Below are 18,536 nucleotides of genomic sequence, written 5' to 3'. Positions count from 1 at the left end.
ACAGACAATTGTTGCTATCTGTTCATAAAGACTGGGGATTTATTAATAAGCAACTTTATTAATAATATATATATGTACAAAATCATGTAGCCTACATAATGTAAGCTTAAAGAATGTTAGATATTCATTTTAAATTACGTCTCAGTTTCAGGTAATTGATCTGCAGCTGAACATCAGCAATGATCTTAATGAAAATGTCTCGTGAGGTGTATCACGAATGTGTTCATGGTTGACGTTGGATGTGATGCTGGGGGCAGAGCTCCTGTTTACGCAAGCGTCATCTACTGCGCCGTATATAAAGCGGTTGAGGTGCGGGCAAGATAGTACAGATCTGTGGGTGGACAACTTCTTATTTCTGAAAGACCTCGCTAAGAATCGGGAAACGCAGAAAAGAACATCGAAACAAGAAACTTCAAGGTTCCAGTCCAGAGAAATAACTGTACCTGAACTCTTTGGCTGCTGAAAGTAAGTTGTCTTGTGATTATCATTCTGCATGTGGAGGTGCCAAATCAAAACTTGCGTTTAACAGTTGATTTGGCTTTTAGTGGAAAATCTAGGCTTTGTTGTTTTCATTACTGTAAAATTTATGTCGGATACAAAAGATGTTTTCAGTGTGTCTTTTTTATTAGTACGAACACGTTCAGCACCATGGACAGCAATCACGCTACTTTTAATTAGCTGCTAGAGGGAAAAAAGTTCGATAGTCTAGATTAACATAAAAAAATAGATTTGATTTTTTTCATAATTATTCTATTTCATAAAGTTTTTTTAATCATAGTTTTAAACACAAATTAAACTGATTTGTCTCTTAATGAAGTTCAAAGTCTTGATCTAGTGTTTTTGAATTTCGATTGACTTGAATAATAGTTCTGACAAATCATTCCGAATTTTAAAGACATCTTTTTTTTAATTAGTGTTAAAAATGAAGTTTTTGCCATCGTGCCGTCTGCAATGTGCACAGCTACTAACTCGCAAAACTATTACAAAACTGTATTTGACGCAAGTACTCTTCCGCCTGTTGTTGCGCTCGCACTTTCCTGATCTACTCAGACTTCTTATAAACGCCTTTTCTTTTTTAGTGTAAACAATAATAATTCTTGTTGTTTATTTGTTGGTGGGGGGGAAAAAAACGCGATTTTTATTTTTCAGATGGCCATCATGCTGAAACCCTGGACCGTCATCGCTACTGTCCTCTTCTGCGTGCTCCTGTGTCTCGGGACCTTTGTGGACGCTTATCCGCCCAAACCAGAGAACCCCGGAGATGACGCTCCTCCGGAGGAACTCGCCAAATATTACACCGCGCTGAGACACTACATCAACCTCATCACGAGACAACGGTGAGAAAGTCACGCTGTGTATCAGACAAATGCACCTGTTTGCTTAAAATGTTCTTAGCACCCCACCCTTCGGACTTCGAACAGGTGATCACGATAAAAATGATTTCCCTCTGGCGTCTTTGCACCATCTCTCAGTAATATGCCAGGAAAAATTTCCAAGTTCTGCAGTAGGATTCAGAAATCGCATTATGGTCCACATTTCAGCGGCCAAAGGTTCTTCGTATGACAAATCTGAGTGATAAAACTCAAACAGATGCACCTCGGAGAAGCCTCTGAGATTGAATAGTCTACTCATCTGTCATAGATGGATGTTTCTCTCAGCCCTGCTCTATAGAGGACTACATTTATTTACATATTTATAGTCTTCTAACAGGCCTTTGACATTTAGGACTCAGACAATGAGTGACACATTCCAATATAAAAAAAATACAGTAAATAATTTTTCTCCCCACAATATACTTTAATTCCAGTTTATTCCAAGAGAGTACCTAATGTCAGCCTCATCTCTTTCCAATGCCCTGCTAGTCCACCAAAGAACCTTAAATCTTGCCAGTTAGAGGTCCAAATGAAAATCTCTGATGAATATCTAAGATAAAACCAACAGACATGATGGTTCAAGCCACTAAACCATGTGTGCATCACAGTCACGACTGCATTAAATCAATGTTGGTCTCTTCACAAAGTATTGGTGACATCCATAATGTGGAGCAGGTGAGATTCTGTAGAGCTCATGTTTCAGAAATAGCTAAAACATGAGTTTGGTCTCAGACTCATTGATGTTGCTCGTAGGCATCTATCGAGGAGGAATCTGAGCATGAAATTGCTTTGTGGATTTGAGTGCCAGACCGCTGCCCTTTAGATGTTTTTCAGTGTAGGCCTATTCATCTTAAAGATGCCGTTGTGAGAGAAAAGAACTAGTATTATTGTCTCAGCTCCATAATAAAACTTTATTCTCCAATTCTACTAAATGTTCTCTAGAACTGACAGTCATGTTTTGTCTGAAGATATAGAGGCTTTGTACCTTTCGTCTGTGTGATCAGTGTCAGAATCTTCTAGGTGACGTGTCTCAAGCACATTCAGCTGTCAAGCGGTCAAAAAAACATTTAACTGCTAAATTAGATTCATAACGTCTGGGGTGAAAAGACAGTTTGTATTTGTATCAGTGATTGGAGTCTGACAGATAAAATGGGCTGACTAGTTCTTTTCACTTCCCGACACTTTCACACACCACAATGAGCCCACTGTGTGAGCAATTTGAGATCATTATTTCAATACTGAAATGTTCCCAGCTAAGCTACACGGCTGGAATGAAGTAATGAGGAAATAAAATGTCATATTTCTTACATTCAGGTATGGAAAAAGGTCCACCTCGGAGGATGTGATGGCTGAGTTGCTGTTCGGAGATGGCACAGAGCACAAACAGAGATCAAGGTGGGAGTCTTTCTTTAACTTTAACTGCAATTTTAATGTTAAATAATAATAGACTTGTCTTACAACAATAAGACTGTTTCCTGATTTAAATGGTCTTCTAAAGGTATTTAGGAGAAAAGCAGTTTTTTAAAATCCTCGAGGAACACACTCATGAAAGGTGATGGGTTGTGTGTTAATAGCAAGGAGGAACAACTCATGAATTTTTCACACCTGTTGAAGAATCAAGGGACAGATGGGATCCCTGGCTTCTCTTCTCTCTGTCCGTCAGGGAGGGAGTGGGCTCGGGAACATGACGCACAATTAATATTTGAAAGGCCTTGACATTTAACAGCCTTAATTAGGCCTCAAAAAGGAAGAAATCGCACTGTGCTTATTAATTGAAAACTGTAAATCACAGACAGACATTACACCATTAAAGAAAAGATTGAAGGTGAAATAGTATGTGTGAAAACATACTGAACAGGGAAAATGCCTTACTGATGTCAGAAAAAAAAATAGCAATGTTGAATGCTTATTAATTACATTTCTCTCTTTCAGATATGATGACTCTTATATGTGGTGAAGTTCAGTGACCCCCGTGTCACCTGTCCTGATCTAAGCCCACCTGTGCCTCCCACAGAAAACCTCCAGACAACTATATGTGTACCAGTCATCATCAACCTCATCCACCTCTTTATTAAATACATCCTCTCTTTTCTTTCATGTGCACAGAACAAATCTCATTAACAACTGTACATAATATATTATAATAGGAACTATCAGTGGAAATGTATAGGCTATGTGTATACTTAATTGTGTCATACAGAAATCATGAGTTTTGTTTATACCATGTACATTATTCTATGTGATTAAAAGTTTATTGGTTGAATCTGGTTATTTATTCTGCTCTGGTGGTTTTTGAACGAGCTGTACCATATGTCATAAAGAAAAAGAACAAGTCATTAAAATAAATGATAGCGTAGTACATTTTCAATACTTAATTGTTTTTCTTTTTTTATAAGCAGATTTCTAAATGACCAGCAGATGTCCCTCCTGTAAAATTAAAAAAGAGCCCTGTTAGACACGTCAAGAGCATAGCATGAACGGCAAAATATTTTTATTTATTTGTATTTTTTATTTTGAGCACAATCAGAGCTAACGTCTCATTCTACAAAAACAGCAACCGCTCATTACATTTTTAATAGCAATTTATATGAATAACAGTTAACACATAACACTTATATTATTAGCTAATATTTATATTTATAGTCTCTTTATATATTTATATAACAGGTTAAACAAGTTAGTTAAATTAATTTTCGCTGCTGAACCTGCAACTGCATCTTATCTGAAATGATTGGCACCGTTATGTAAATTAGTAAAGAACATTTAAAGCGGGCTCTCGAGAACATTCTATTGTTAACACGCCCCTATAGCCTAAGATCAGCTGGTGGGTCCCACCCACTGAGACGTTTGAGCGTTGCCCCTTTATGTCTACGCAATGGCTAAACTCTGATTTGATGCTTTGTAGCGGTTCAGACACCTTTCACAGAATCAAAACAACGTTACGAAGCGTCTACGATACGGGAAAGGTTAGTATCTCTTTTTACGATACACATATTTTCAATGTTATGTATGTTGTGTGTGGACGCATCCTTCTAAACGTGTGTTCCATTCAGGAATGCGAACCATAAAAGCTAATCGTTTCATCTGCTATGATACAGTATATTGTTGTTATGTGGTTAGGAATTAAGTAAAATTATGAATTCATCTGTTGTTTAATGAGTCTGGAGGTTATTGATGTTTTTCATCCGAATGATTTTCTTTCATTCATCATATTTAAGTTCAGATGTGAATGCTGATTTTGTGTGAAATTAAGGCTGCATCATATATGGTGTCGCTTCCGTCCATATTGTTGATGGTGAGTGAAATCATTGAACCTAGTGATAAATTACTGACATCAGCACTTCACTTCTTATTAAAAAATAAAATAAATTAATTAATCAGATTTTTGAAATATACTGTAATTTTTTTTTGTATGTAAATTCAGCTATACTATTTTTGTGATGTAGCAAAGCTGAGGCATTAATATGAAGATTATGGGACATTATTATACAGCAATTAGTTCTGGTCCTCTAATCTGATTGCACAGTTGCAAGAGCTTTATTTTTTTTTATAACAGCTCTGGGACGGGATACTTTATAGCTGTGCCCTTAATTACTTCTATTCCCTTATTTTAGGTGTCAGACATTTTGTAATTGTGTTGAAAAACACAGTGAAGTGGTTTGTCTAGTGCACTCATTTAATAACAACAACAATAAAAGCACAAAGAAATAAAAAATAATAATAATAACCAACAGATGATAGTTGGTGGTGCTTTAGATGAGTGTTTGGTGAGTGAACACATTTGTGATACTATTACAGTAGAAGATTAAAGCGTTAATACATATGAATATTTATGTGCTGTCAGAACCAGGTGATTAAACGTAAAGAATAATCTGGCATAGTCTCAGCTTCTCGTTACGGTTCCTTAAAGGGGACGTAGACCTGTTTGTGTGTGCTGGAGACAGATGGGACATGCCTTTTTCTGGCTCGAGGGAGCAGATGGAGAGTATGGCTGCTTGTGATGTGGGCTGGGCCAGACCAGGGTGTCATTAGCGCAGGGGGCTCTGCTGGGGGTGGGGGGTGGATGGGTTCAGGAGTTGGTAAACTATGATAAATTCACTCTCCGTCCTTTTTATGAAGGGCTGGAGGAAGACCCCCTCACGCTTTCTCTCAGGGGATCTCACTCAGATGCTGAGTTTGCATTTATACCTGGCCAAAAAGCAATGGAGCAGGTCTGTTGGTAATGAGATTGAAATGTGAGCTTGAGCATCTCTCATGTTTGGCTGACAGCTTTCAAAGTCAATTGAGATCAAGCGTTAGTAAACCCTTCAGCTAGATCCGGACTGAGAGAGTTTCAGGCAGTTGATGAACTAGACAGTAATATTAGTGAGAATGGGTTGAATATGATACCAATATGAAATAATAATTTTTAATAATTTTTAAATTCCATATATTATTGCTGTTATAATAAAATAATTTTGTTGTTGTTTTTTTACAAATGATTTTAAAATATGTATTAAATATGTACTTTAAAGTGTATATTATATTGATAAATTTAAATATATACAGTATATTAAAAAAATTATATTACCTGGCTCAACTAGGAAAGAAGAAAAAATTTTTTCTTTTTGTTTATGAGGTATATTGTTTTAAAATTATTTATTTATTTGAGACAATACATATAGTAAATATAGTGGCTCCAAAATTGGACCAGAGTTATTATATAAATAATTTAGTTGATTGAAATAAAATAACTAATTATATATATATATATATATATATATATATATATATATATATATATATATATATATATATATATATATATATATCAAATTATCTGTCTATCTATCTTTATTTATATATTTCAACTAGTTACAATTATCATTTTTATATGTGCTAAAATAACTAAAGCCATAATAAAAATGACTGTATAGACAAATAAAAAACTAATAAAAATGACAAAAAAATTATTAAAACTTCATCTAAAATGTAAACGAAAAATCTAAAACTGAAATTATGAACACAAACTACAATTGTATCTCAGTGATACTGAAATAACACTGATTTGAACACTTTAAAATAACTAGCATCATTTGTTTGCAGATTATTTGGACATTTTAATAGATTTTATGGGTTCATTTACTTTTTGGGACCCCTGTTTATTTGGTATTTTATTTTACATTGTTACACTATAATTTGAATTTCTTTTTTTCCTGCAACATTGCTAATATTAATATCAATATGCCAATATTGTGCTAACTGTGATTATCTTTTTTTTGTTGTTTTGTTTTAATCAAACATTTATGTCCTGTTATTGTGCCTGTAGGTTAACAATAAAACCTGCTTGTTTTGCATGGGTTAATTAAAGCAAAGAAGATGGAGCCCTGAGGGGGTCTGTGATTAAAGATTGTGGAATGGAGCAACAACAACAAAAATCTGAGATGCTTAAGGGTTTCACAACACCTATATATTCAAATAAAGCACAGCCAACACCCATAAATAAAGACCTGCAGGAAAGGAGTTGCTGGAAATGAGCTAGATGAGACATTTGACTTCATTTAAATGTTTGGCTGAACTGAACTGACACTTCATCCCAGTACAGCAGCATCACTCTGAACCCTGTCATGCTTGTGAATAAGCCAGAGTGTGTGAAACAGAGGTGTGTGTGAAGTCTGACCTCTCCATCCCACTGGGACTGATCTCAGCTACATAAACAACCAAACAATGTTTTTATGTTTGATTTATTTAAATACAACAGTTAGATCTTGTATATTGCAATTATTAAAATCCAAATTTGAAAAAGAAGATTTTTAGCACAGTTTCCTTTGATTAAATATGATTTTATATGACGGCCCAGCAAAATCATTGTATTTGTATATAATAAAGTGAATAGAATAAGTCATCAATCAAAGTCTTTCCAGGAATTTACATTTATGCATTTAGCAGATCCTTTCATCCAAAGCAACTAAGTCATTTGTCCTAGAGATAACAATATTCATAGGTAATAGAAAGCTACACTATAAAGCTAGAGCAAAGGTGAATTGCAACAAGAGAATTATTATTATTTTTATTTTTTTTATCTCCGAAAAGCAGATTATACCTCTAAAGTAGGCTTATTTGACCTTGTTTACCCTTTTACCTCAAATACATTGAGTACTGGCTCATGTTTAATTTATGTCATTCCAAACCTGTATGACTTTCTTTCTTTTGCGTTACACAAAAGAAGATATTTTGAAGAATGTTGGTAACAGTTTTGGTGCGCATAAACTAACATTGTATGGACAAGTAAGAAAAAACACTGAGACATTTCTAAAAAATATGTTTTTGAAAAAAGAAAGAAAGTAAGTCATACGTTTGGAGGTAAGACATTCCAACTTCCTTGAATTCAGCTTAAATTCCGGGCAGCTGGAATGTATAGCAGCTACTTTCCCCTATAGAGAAGTAGGCTACTAGTTACTTAGATCATAACCTACGTAACATGTGGGAGAAAAAGAATCACTATAGCAACCACCGCTGTCATACAGTGTATGTGAAAATGGTTCATGGTTGCATAGGATTTTTGAGAATACGTTGTTCATATTATTTGTGTTGAAAGCCTCATAATGTCAGTAGAATGGTTTGTTGTTAATGCTCCCATGGGAAGATCCCTCTTTCAGCTTAAGTAATGAAGGCAGTGTAATCTTCTCTAGCATAAACACGGCTAATTGACTGCTCACTGTGGGCTGTATCAGTACATATCTTACATAATACATCCTGTTTTGTAATATGATTGACTGCGCAGCTCCTGTTTGTGAGAAAGTGCCGCAAAAACACAACAGATGTCCAGACTTAGAAAATAATTGTTTGCCTAATAGTTGGATTAGCCATTTGTGTGTGTGTGTGTGTGTGTGTGTGTGTGTGTGTGTGTGTGTGTGTGTGTGTGTGCGTGCACAAATGAGAGAGAGAGAAGTTGTGTCAGGTCCTAACCTCCTCTGATCCTTCAGGTCTTTGAGGGATTACTGTTTACTGGGACATTGTTTACACAGTTTCAGAGCAGGAACTTATGGCAATGAAAACCTTATGGACTGTGTGTGTCATACAGAACTTGAATCTTATCCGTCCATCCATCCATCCATGTCTGTCTGTCTGTCTATCTGCCTGCCAGTCTGTTATATGACATAATGTACAGTCAGTGATCAGTGTAGCAGGTAATCGGGACGCTGTATCAGTGCTATTTCATTATATTGACCAGCAGATGTACATTACCATGCTGATAACCTAATAACACGAATCACTGATTTAGTTGGTAGAAATCATTTTATTACGTTGGAATAAAGAGACTGCGGAGTGATAGATAAATCTATTGCCTGGAACAGCACAACGGTCATTTATATTAAATTCTTATTTGTAGTATAAAGTAAAGTGACTTACTGAAACAAATATTCCAGAAGGTCGATAAAAAATATGTAATAAAAACCTTTCAGTGTTACTCTAAGCACTTCTGTCACTCCCACCCTCCATCTCCCCTCTCTCTCCTCCTCCTGCGACTAGTGTCTCTAGTGCACCTGCTCCCTGTCATGGTTTCATTTGGAGGACAGGGCTGAATCTAAGCAACCCCCTAGAAACCATTCATTCTCTCCCTCCCTCCCTCCCACCTTTTAACACACACAAAGACTGCATATCTCATTTTATTATATATATCGTCATAGAAACCACAGCTTACTAGTAAATGCCCCCTCTCATTTACATTTATTTTCATTCCCGATCTTTCCTTTGCTTATACTTACTCTATCCTCTAGTCTAATGACGATGTTAAATATTAATGTTAGATCTCTCTCTTTAATGCTTTGTTTGCAGATTTCAAACATCATGCCTGTGGCAGCCACCGGCACAGAGCATTGTAAGTACCATCATATATAAGAGTGTTTTTGGCCCTGCGGACTTTATGAAATAAACTTATAAAACACTTTTTACACTCTCAATGTTTAATGTATCCAATAACAATGTCCATGTAACCTGTTGGTGCTCTAAAGAGCACAAGACGACAGAGAATTCCAAATAATAGTTATTTAATAAATCCACAGATGAAACAATAGAGAAACTCAGGGAAAATGCAGCACAACCAACATCTAATATCAAACAATAACCGGCAAAGGACTGAACAGAACAGGGAGAATTTAAACAGAAACTAAATGAGAGAACTAATGAGATGATTAATGAACACAGGTGAACAGAATGAACTAATCAAGGAAGCATGGAAAACTAGCCCTATGCCCTAATCCCTTCAAAGCTCTCACTCTGAAGGGTTAAAGGGTGTAGGGGACCAAACAACTGTTTCTTAAAGTGCCCCTCTGCGTCATCATCCCATGCCCACACGGAGGCGCCGTCATCATGCAAAGAATCTGCGCAAAGGATCATGGGAGCCCAAAGTGTCCATCAGTTGTAGCCTTCGAAATCCTTCATTCCGAAGGGCCCTTTGAAGTGGCCAGTTTTGAGTACTTCGGTTTGGAACAACCCTTCAATATGGCGGCCATGATTGTTTTCACTCCGAAGTGCCCTTCGTAGGGCGATATATCCCATTTGGAATGCAGCGTTCATCAAGAAACAAAACAGGAACAAGGAAAAACAAACTAAAAGTCTATGACGTTACAGTCCAACAGTGCACATACAGTCCATCAAAGGAGATTTCATTCTTTCTTTTTTCTTTTTTTTTTCCACTTTTTTTGAACCAGTTGTGTATTTCCACCACTGTCATTTCCATCACATTTCAAATCATGTATTGTGTTCAACAGCATTCTGTGATGGAAATAACGGTGATGAAAATGACGCTTCAAACATTTTTCTGACAAAGGTCATTTGTCCTGCTTATTTTAATGTTATAGTTAGAATTTTGTCCATCCTAAATACCCACTTTGCTTTTTGACAAATAAAGCATAAATATATGGTGAAATATTTCCAAGTGTGCTTTGATTTGATGTTTAGCCAAAAGAAAAGAGTTTTCTGTTTGTTTTAATAATGTAATATAAAAGCATTTATTTATGGCATATACACCTCCATGGCCCCTAATGCAGATGGATCAGCTTGATTGCAGCAAACTAGTGTTGCTTTGTGCCTGTGGTGTAAACAGTAGCCACAACAAAGTTGTTTCAATCATTCAAAGTATTTGAAGTCGAGCCAAAACTGTATTGATCACAACAGATTAATCATAGAAATAATGGTCACTAAAGGTAATGTGACTGTTTGCTGTGAGGATTTACCTGGCACCGTACTTATAAACATGGACACCCTTGTGCCACAGATGGCTGGCACATACACAGGGATACCCAGCTTCAGTGATATCATTCCCTGGAGATCCACTTGACATTTTAGTTTTAGTTCAAGAAAGCTTTCTTACTGCCCTCACAAAAATGTACTGTAAAGCTGGAAAAACCTTTGGCAAACATCAAGCAAATGCTGCTACAATTTTACCACAAGTTCACATTCCATATACAGTTGAGCTCTACATTTAAATAATACATAATATCGTCCATATGGTAAGAAGTAAACATACTGTAAAAGACTGTGTGAGTATGTCTGATCAAAGAGCACAGTATCACATAAGCAGCTGCATAATCAGGTCTCTGTCTTTTCCCCCCAGCAGTGCTGCAGGTGCTGGACACACTGAGTGACAGCACCAGCTCCACCACCGCCAATGACCTGGATCTTATCTTCCTCAAGGGCATCATGGAGAGCCCAGTGGTCAGTTTTCAGCCCCAAACATACTGCAGCCATCATTTTATGCACCCTATATATATATATATATATATATATATATATATATATATATATATATATATATATTATATATATTTTTTTTTTTTTTTTTTTTTTTTTTTTTTTTTTTTTTTTTTTTTAATGACTGTACATTATCCCACTTATTGCTATTTAATAGTTAAATACATTTATGAAATATTGATTTAAAATTAAGTTAAAATTAATTTCTATTTACTGGTTAAAAGTTTGGAATAATTAAGATTTTTTTATTGATAAATTATTATCAATTATTTTTGATGATCAACTACTAATAATGGTTCTTAGCAACAGTATAGCAAAATAGGCATTCTCTCATGACAAACCAATAACTGATGATGAATATGGTGCTTAAAACCTTAACTAATCTCTTAGAGTGCAGAAAGTCTGGAGGAGACACGACTGGAGGCCGTGAGGGACAATAATGTGGAGCTGGTGCAGGACATCCTGAGAGAGCTGAGCCCCTTTACACACCGCAGCAACACCGCCGCCGAGCTGTCAAGCATACTCAACCAGCCACACTTCCAGGTACACAGCTGCAGATCAACAAACCTGTCAAATGAAATGGGAATAATAGACAGTCCGATTAATGACTGACACATTGTGCTTTTGATGATCAGTCTCTGTTGGAGACACACGACTCTGTGGCCACACAGACGTGTGAGACTCCGCCCTCGAGCCCCTGTGCTTTCATGGAGCCACCCATCAACAGTGTACCGGTGCCAGCTGATGCCATCCGCATGGTGGGCATCCGCAAAGTGGCTGGAGAGCATTTGGTAAGATTGCATTCACAGTGTTTCTGTGTGCAGATCAGGCATTCAGTTTGGCTAATCTCTCATACTCAAGATATAACAGCCTTTATCTTGACATTGGTTCCCACAGTAACAAAACTTATTCTCAGTTTTTGTTTCTTCCATAACTGGCATAACTCACAGAAATATTGTGGGGTGGGGTGGGGGGTATAGAGAATATACAATTTATATTTATGCTTTGCTCTAAAATGTGCATATACATTGTATATTAACCAATTTCTATAATTATAATTTTATATAATAGTAATGTTATATTAAATTATATTATTTAATATTAAATTATAATACTAATATCATATTTTATAATAAAGCATATTTATAGGATTAAACCAAATTTATGGTTATGCTCTGGTATAAAATATGAGATTAATATACGTTTTACAAAAATTATCTTGTGGATACATATTTTATATTAATTAAATTATATAATTATATATTATATAATATTTCCATATATTAGTAATATTATATTAAATTGTAAAATCATTTTATTTTAATACTAATATAATATTAGAGCAGAGCATTGTGAAATTATTAAATGAAATGTATAAGTATGCTGTGGTGTAAAATATAAGATTAATATACAATATATATAATACATTAATATTCATTACATAAAATTCTACAGTATTTTAGTTTCATTTTTTTTAGTATGCTCTACTGTAAAATAGTAAATTAACATATAAATGTCATGGAAAAAGTCACAGAAATGTATTGTTTTGTGTTTTGACTGCTTGTTTCTGGCTTGTTGTCATGTTGTTTTGTCAGGGTGTGACGTTCCGTATTGAGAATGGAGAGCTGGTGATCGCCCGAATTCTCCACGGGGGGATGATCGACCAGCAGGGTCTGCTCCACGTGGGTGACATCATCAAAGAGGTGAACGGGCGAGAGGTGGGTGACGACCCTCGGGTGCTGCAGGAGATGCTGCAGGAGGCCAGCGGCAGTGTGGTGCTCAAAATCCTTCCCAGCTACCAGGAGCCACATCCCCCGAGACAGGTAGCATCTCCTCCCCCTAAATACACAATGGGACATGTTCAGTGTCTCTCTGCCAGGGTCCTTGCATGCATAGGGCATCAGTGACCCCGTTTACACCTGGTATTATGTCTCAGGCAACCAGAGGTTTTGTGACTCCACATATGCACATCACTGCTACCTACTTTCCTCTTGTTTTTCTCTGCTGCTCTTTCATGGTTGTCATGGATACCAGAGTAAGGAGTGAGCGCAGCAGTCTCACTCTCAGTTAAAGCCAGATGTGTTCACTGTGAGAGCAGACCGGATTGTGAGCTTGAATGTAGTATCATGTTGTAGATGGTTTCAGTAGACACTATTAGCATTTTACTATTTCAGACTACAAATGTATAGTTGTCTGATGTGGTGTATAAGATGGACTGTTAAAATATTATGTTCTTTAAAAACCGAACTAATTTCTTACATTTGTTTTAAATCATTTTCAGATTTTGAATGAATGAAAATAGTCAGTGCTGGGTAGTAACTGATTACATGTAATCTGGATTACTTATTCACACAATGGAAGTAAATTATGCATCATTTATTGATTCTTACCCAGCACAGGAAATAGTTCACATCAATAACTTTACCATAAACTATATTTCAGTCAGGATCACGATTATCCTTGTCTCTACAGGTTTTTGTGAAGTGCCATTTTGATTATGACCCTGCCAATGATAACCTCATCCCTTGCAAAGAGGCGGGACTAAAGGTCTCAAGTGGAGACATTCTTCAGATTGTTAACCAGGAAGATGTGAACTGGTGGCAGGTTGGTCGGTCAACTTAGAAGCACTACAGTGTTTTTGTGCTAAAATTACGTGTTAATTTACCTTTTTTGAGGACGTAAAGTCACGTCTGCTTTTTAGTTCAAATGTAAAGATCTCTTTCTAAAAGTTGATCAGCCTGATAAAATTATAACAAACTAAAAATATGCTCAATGACTTGTTTGTACATGATATCTCCACAGGCACGTCGTGTAGAGGGAGGCAGTGCTGGCCTGATTCCCAGTCAACTTTTGGAGGAGAAGAGGAAAGCTTTTGTGAAGAAAGATGTTGACCTTTCACCAGCAGGTACTTATTATTCGAATTATGATTACAGTTTAAAATGTATATTTTAAAAATATTTTCAAATGTAATTTATTCATGTGATGGCAAAGCTGAATTTTCAGCATCATTAGTCCAGTCTTCAGTGTCACATGATCTTCCAGAAATCATTTAAATGTGCTGATTTGCTGCTCAAGAATCATTTCATTCAAGAAAGAAATCATTGTTATCAACAGCTGTGGAAACGGTGTAACCCTGATTATTTTTTAAACAGCATTTATGTGATTTTTTTTTTTGTCTTTGCTATCACTTTTTATCAATTTAATGCATCCTTGCTGAATAAAAGTATTCTATTGTTATTATTATTCTTTCGTTTTTTTTGTTTACCCTACCCTATAGAATGGTTGATTTGTGCATACCGCCCCCTGGTGGATTCAATATGAACATTAACGATGTCTAAACGTTCATAAATCAGTGCAAACTTTGTTAAAAGTTCAGTAATGCTGTAAATTTTTGTCCAAAAATATCATTGTGCATTACAGCCAATCTCTGCACTGGAATGGTTGGCAAGAAGAAGAAGAAAATGATGTATTTAACTACAAAAAATGCAGGTTTGTTTTTCTTTTTTATTAAATGCATGTCTTTTCTGTTTTCCAATCCTTCATTCTTTCTTTTTTTTCTTCCCTTGTCAGATTTTGACAGGCATGAGTTACTTATCTATGAGGAGGTGGCAAAAGTCCCACCGTTTCGCAGGAAGACGCTGGTTCTGATTGGTGCACCTGGAGTAGGCAGACGAAGTCTAAAGAATAAGTTGCTAGTGTCAGACCCTCAGCACTATGGCACCACCATCCCCTGTGAGTCCTCTCTAGGTGTTTCAAGCACAGTTTTCACTCTTACGGAGGTTCAGAATCATTCATGATCATGACCTGATGTAAATATTTCTTCCCTTTAATCGAAGAGATTTTTTAGGACACAATAAAAATAGGGCTAATCTGTTAATAAAAGCAAAATAATGAATCATCTGGACTGTTCTTTTGTAACTGTCCACAGACACCTCTAGGAAGCCCAAATCAGCAGATAGAGAGAATATGATGTATGCCTTCACATCCCGGAGTAAGATGGAGGCTGATATTAAAGCTGGCTGCTATCTTGAACACGGTGAATATGACGGTAACCTCTATGGCACCAAGATTGACTCCATCCATGAAGTAGTGGAAGCTGGACGCATCTGTATCCTGGACGTCAACCCACAGGTAAGGTCAACATCCATGAGATTTCATAAGCATATGATGCTGTTTTGTAGTATTTCATGCAAAACATTTTGATTTTGATTTTTTTTGCCATAGGCCCTAAAAGTCCTCAGGACATCAGAGTTTTTGCCGTATGTGGTGTTCATCAAAGCCCCTGAGTTTGAGGTGCTGAAGGCCATGAACAGATCTGGGATGGAGGCAGGAGTGACCAAACAGCAAACAGTACGTTTAAGTCCCACTCAGTAGCTGTATACTAGTGTACTCTAGTCTGGACCATTCTAAAAATCTGCTTCTGCCTCTTCTCAACAGGACACAGAGCTGAAGAGGACAGTGGATGAGAGTGCCAAGATTCAGAGAGTGTACGGACACTACTTCGACCTCACCATAATAAACGACGATTTGGAACAAGCACACAGGAACCTTAAGTCCTCCTTAGAGAAGTTGAAGGGAGCTCAGCAGTGGGTTCCGGTTGGGTGGGTCTTTTAGAGCTCAGAGTGGCTACTACTGGATGTTTCATGTGACACTTTATACCAGTGTTAACTGGTTTATATCATCAACCTCATGCCAAGGGTGTACGCTGATCAGAGAGCTTATATGAGTGCATGTGTGTGTGTGTGAAATCATCATCTATCCTTTACAAACACCTCAGAACCAAGCTTATAGCTAACTCTTGTGTCAGAGTTTAGCTACAGTCTCATCTTTTTGTTTACAGTAAGTCTTCGAGTTTCAGTTTAGATGCATTTTTGAAATTGGAGATTAATTTGTGAATCTTTTAAGCAAAACATCTGAACATCCTTAAGTTAAAAATAATAATCTATTAAGGAAAAAGATACATTTATTTCAGTAACAAAACTGTGTAAGACAAGACTCTTGAATTAATAATGACTGTTGGTAAATTGTTTTTTGTAGTTGTTTATTTAAATGTAAGTTTTTCAAACTGTTGTTAGATTTAGGGTAAAAAAACTAACAATTTAACAAAGTTAAATATCAATATAGCCTATACTTAACTGTTCAAAAGTTTGGGATCAGTAATATTTTAAGAAATTAATACTTTATTAATTGATTAATAGTGACAGTTAAGACATTTATAATCTTATAAAAGATTTCTATTTTAAACAAATGCATTTAATATAATATTTTAAAATAATTTTAATAGAATTCTTAAAATAAATTCTAAATCCTGAAAAAAAATGTATCACAATTTCCACAAAAACATTGTAGCAGCGCAACTGTTTTCAACACTGATGATAACAAGAAATGTTTCTGAAGGATCATGTTACACTGCTAAAATTCAACCTTAATATCACAGTAATAAATAACATTTTAAAATAACGTTTTTAAAAAACATTTAACATTGTAATAATATTTCACAACTGTTACTGTAGTATCAAATAAATGCAGCCTTGATGTGCATAAGAGACTTCAAAAATCTGTGGACCCCAAACTTTTGGATGATAGTATGAATTCTTATGCAGATTTGTTTCTCAAGTAAATTTAACAAGTTATGTTTTTTTAAAAATAGTTTTGATTTAGAATTCACAGTTTAGTACAGGCCTACATTAATTCTGTTTGCATGTGTGGTAGATGATTGGACAGTGTTTCATCCCTGAATTATATTTTTATTATAAGGCTCTATTTTGCTCAGCTCCTGTTGTTGTGTCAGGCACATGACTTTTGTACAGTTTTTTCATACACATCCACATTACAACACTATATTTTTTCTGAATTTAACACAGGTATATATTGAAACATAATCATATTAAGACTGAAAGCACACTGAAAGAGGTATGAGTAACAGATAATATTTTGCAGACAATATACTGTGCAGAAGGTGTCACTCAATGCAGCATATATTGATTTCACACGGTTCTTTTCACAGATCACCATATTCAAACATTGCATGTAAACATGCAAATATGTGCCAATATTTATAAGTTTGAAAGGCCCAAACATCATTTTAACACTTTAATTAAAAAAGAAGCAGTGAATTGAAGTACTAGAGCATGACATTAAGACCTTTATATAGATATCCATGAAGATGCTGTTGGTGTAAAATGTTGTGTTTCTGTGTATCTGATCTTATTCGCAGCAAACATCATGACGTATTTATTCTAATCCTGTATATGTTTATTGGATGAAAATATTATTTTTTTTCTTAAAGACAAACCCTCTCTACTTTTTTATCACGATTTGAACATTCTTCAAGTGCCAATTTATATTCACTGATTATCATTCATGCCAATGATATTTGGCTTGAATACTGGCAGCTATTGTTTATTTATTTGTTTTTTATCATTTATATCTATGTGTAAGGTGTTATGATTTAAGTTTTGATATTGATATTACATTTTCTACATATCAGATAAGGGAATAAGCTAGAGGCAGATACTGTATAGTATTCATGTTTCATTTGCAAAATCAGTGTATGATTAGAAGAACAATCTGTAAATTGCCTGATTTCTGAAATAAAATGTTTGGGGAAATAAATGAATCATTAATTGAAAAAAAAAATACTGACAGCATTTTATACACCTTTTGGCTTCGGTATCTGTATTGCTGATGAATTACTGTCCAGATTTACACTGATTCCACACAGACAAGAACTGGACTTAATATCTTAAACAAATTACAGAGGAAATAATTTATTTAAAACCTAAATGTGACCTAGTCAAGGACTATAGATTGCTTTGTCTTCAGTTAGTGGCATTTGTGTGGCAAGCGCCTGTAGTTTTGGACTTCTGTCACTGGTTGCTATTTTTGGTAACTAAAGTAGCACCCATACACATCCATATAAATCTTTAAGATTTAAGATTTGAATATGACATTTCTGAAATAAATTTAAATTAAACATAGAATTAACTCCTATTGTTCTATGATATATTGTGTTTTTCTGTCTGTGAAAGGGAAACCTAAAGATATGCACTGATTTATCAGCTTAAATTCAGGTGAGCTCACAAATTGTCCACACAGTCACGTCGTCGAGCCTACTTTTCTCCTGTGCACATTGTTTAACCGGTTTCACCATTAGACGGCAGAGTTTGTCCCAAATATATACAAATACATCACTTCAGAGGCTGTATGCCGTCGTCGAGAGTGTGGTAGGTAGAGCAACACGACGAAGTACATAGCTTCACTTTAATTCACTTTCCGACCTACAACATATACCATCAAGGTCTACCTAACAAGTTGCGGTATTTTCATGCCAGTAAAAGTGTATTGTTTAGAGACCATGAACTTATCTTTAGTAAGGGCTTGTTTTTCCATTTGATTTAAGAAACAAGGTACGAGAGACCACGCTAT

At 35.6% G+C, this 18,536-nt stretch overlaps 2 protein-coding genes across 3 annotated transcripts; both read left to right on the top strand.

The window, feature by feature from the left end:
* The first annotated feature begins 315 nt into the window (after nucleotides 1-315).
* Nucleotides 316-3,641, top strand: LOC109061815 (peptide YY-A). Its single transcript, XM_019078906.2, has 4 exons — nucleotides 316-465; nucleotides 1,150-1,337; nucleotides 2,688-2,768; nucleotides 3,306-3,641. The coding sequence occupies exons 2-4, from the start codon at nucleotides 1,150-1,152 to the stop codon at nucleotides 3,328-3,330; spliced, it is 294 nt and encodes a 97-aa protein (XP_018934451.1). The 5' UTR covers nucleotides 316-465; the 3' UTR covers nucleotides 3,331-3,641.
* A 539-nt stretch (nucleotides 3,642-4,180) lies between these two features.
* Nucleotides 4,181-16,328, top strand: LOC109059266 (MAGUK p55 subfamily member 2-like). 2 transcript variants are annotated; one of them, XM_042723483.1, is made up of 13 exons: nucleotides 4,181-4,339; nucleotides 9,192-9,234; nucleotides 10,975-11,072; nucleotides 11,499-11,651; nucleotides 11,744-11,899; nucleotides 12,704-12,931; nucleotides 13,581-13,712; nucleotides 13,911-14,013; nucleotides 14,529-14,597; nucleotides 14,679-14,840; nucleotides 15,037-15,239; nucleotides 15,333-15,458; nucleotides 15,546-16,328. In XM_042723483.1, the coding sequence occupies exons 1-13, from the start codon at nucleotides 4,238-4,240 to the stop codon at nucleotides 15,720-15,722; spliced, it is 1,752 nt and encodes a 583-aa protein (XP_042579417.1). In that variant the 5' UTR covers nucleotides 4,181-4,237; the 3' UTR covers nucleotides 15,723-16,328. The 2 variants fall into 2 exon arrangements, with proteins under 2 accessions (XP_042579417.1, XP_042579414.1); XM_042723480.1 differs by having other exon boundaries at nucleotides 4,183-4,339; nucleotides 10,972-11,072; nucleotides 15,546-16,325.
* Nucleotides 16,329-18,536: the final 2,208 nt, after the last annotated feature.

Source organism: Cyprinus carpio, chromosome A3 (genome assembly GCF_018340385.1).
Source record: "Cyprinus carpio isolate SPL01 chromosome A3, ASM1834038v1, whole genome shotgun sequence".
Taxonomy (NCBI): Eukaryota; Metazoa; Chordata; class Actinopteri; order Cypriniformes; family Cyprinidae; genus Cyprinus; species Cyprinus carpio.
Note: the sequence above shows the minus strand (reverse complement) of the source record. Positions and strands in the feature narration are given on the sequence as shown.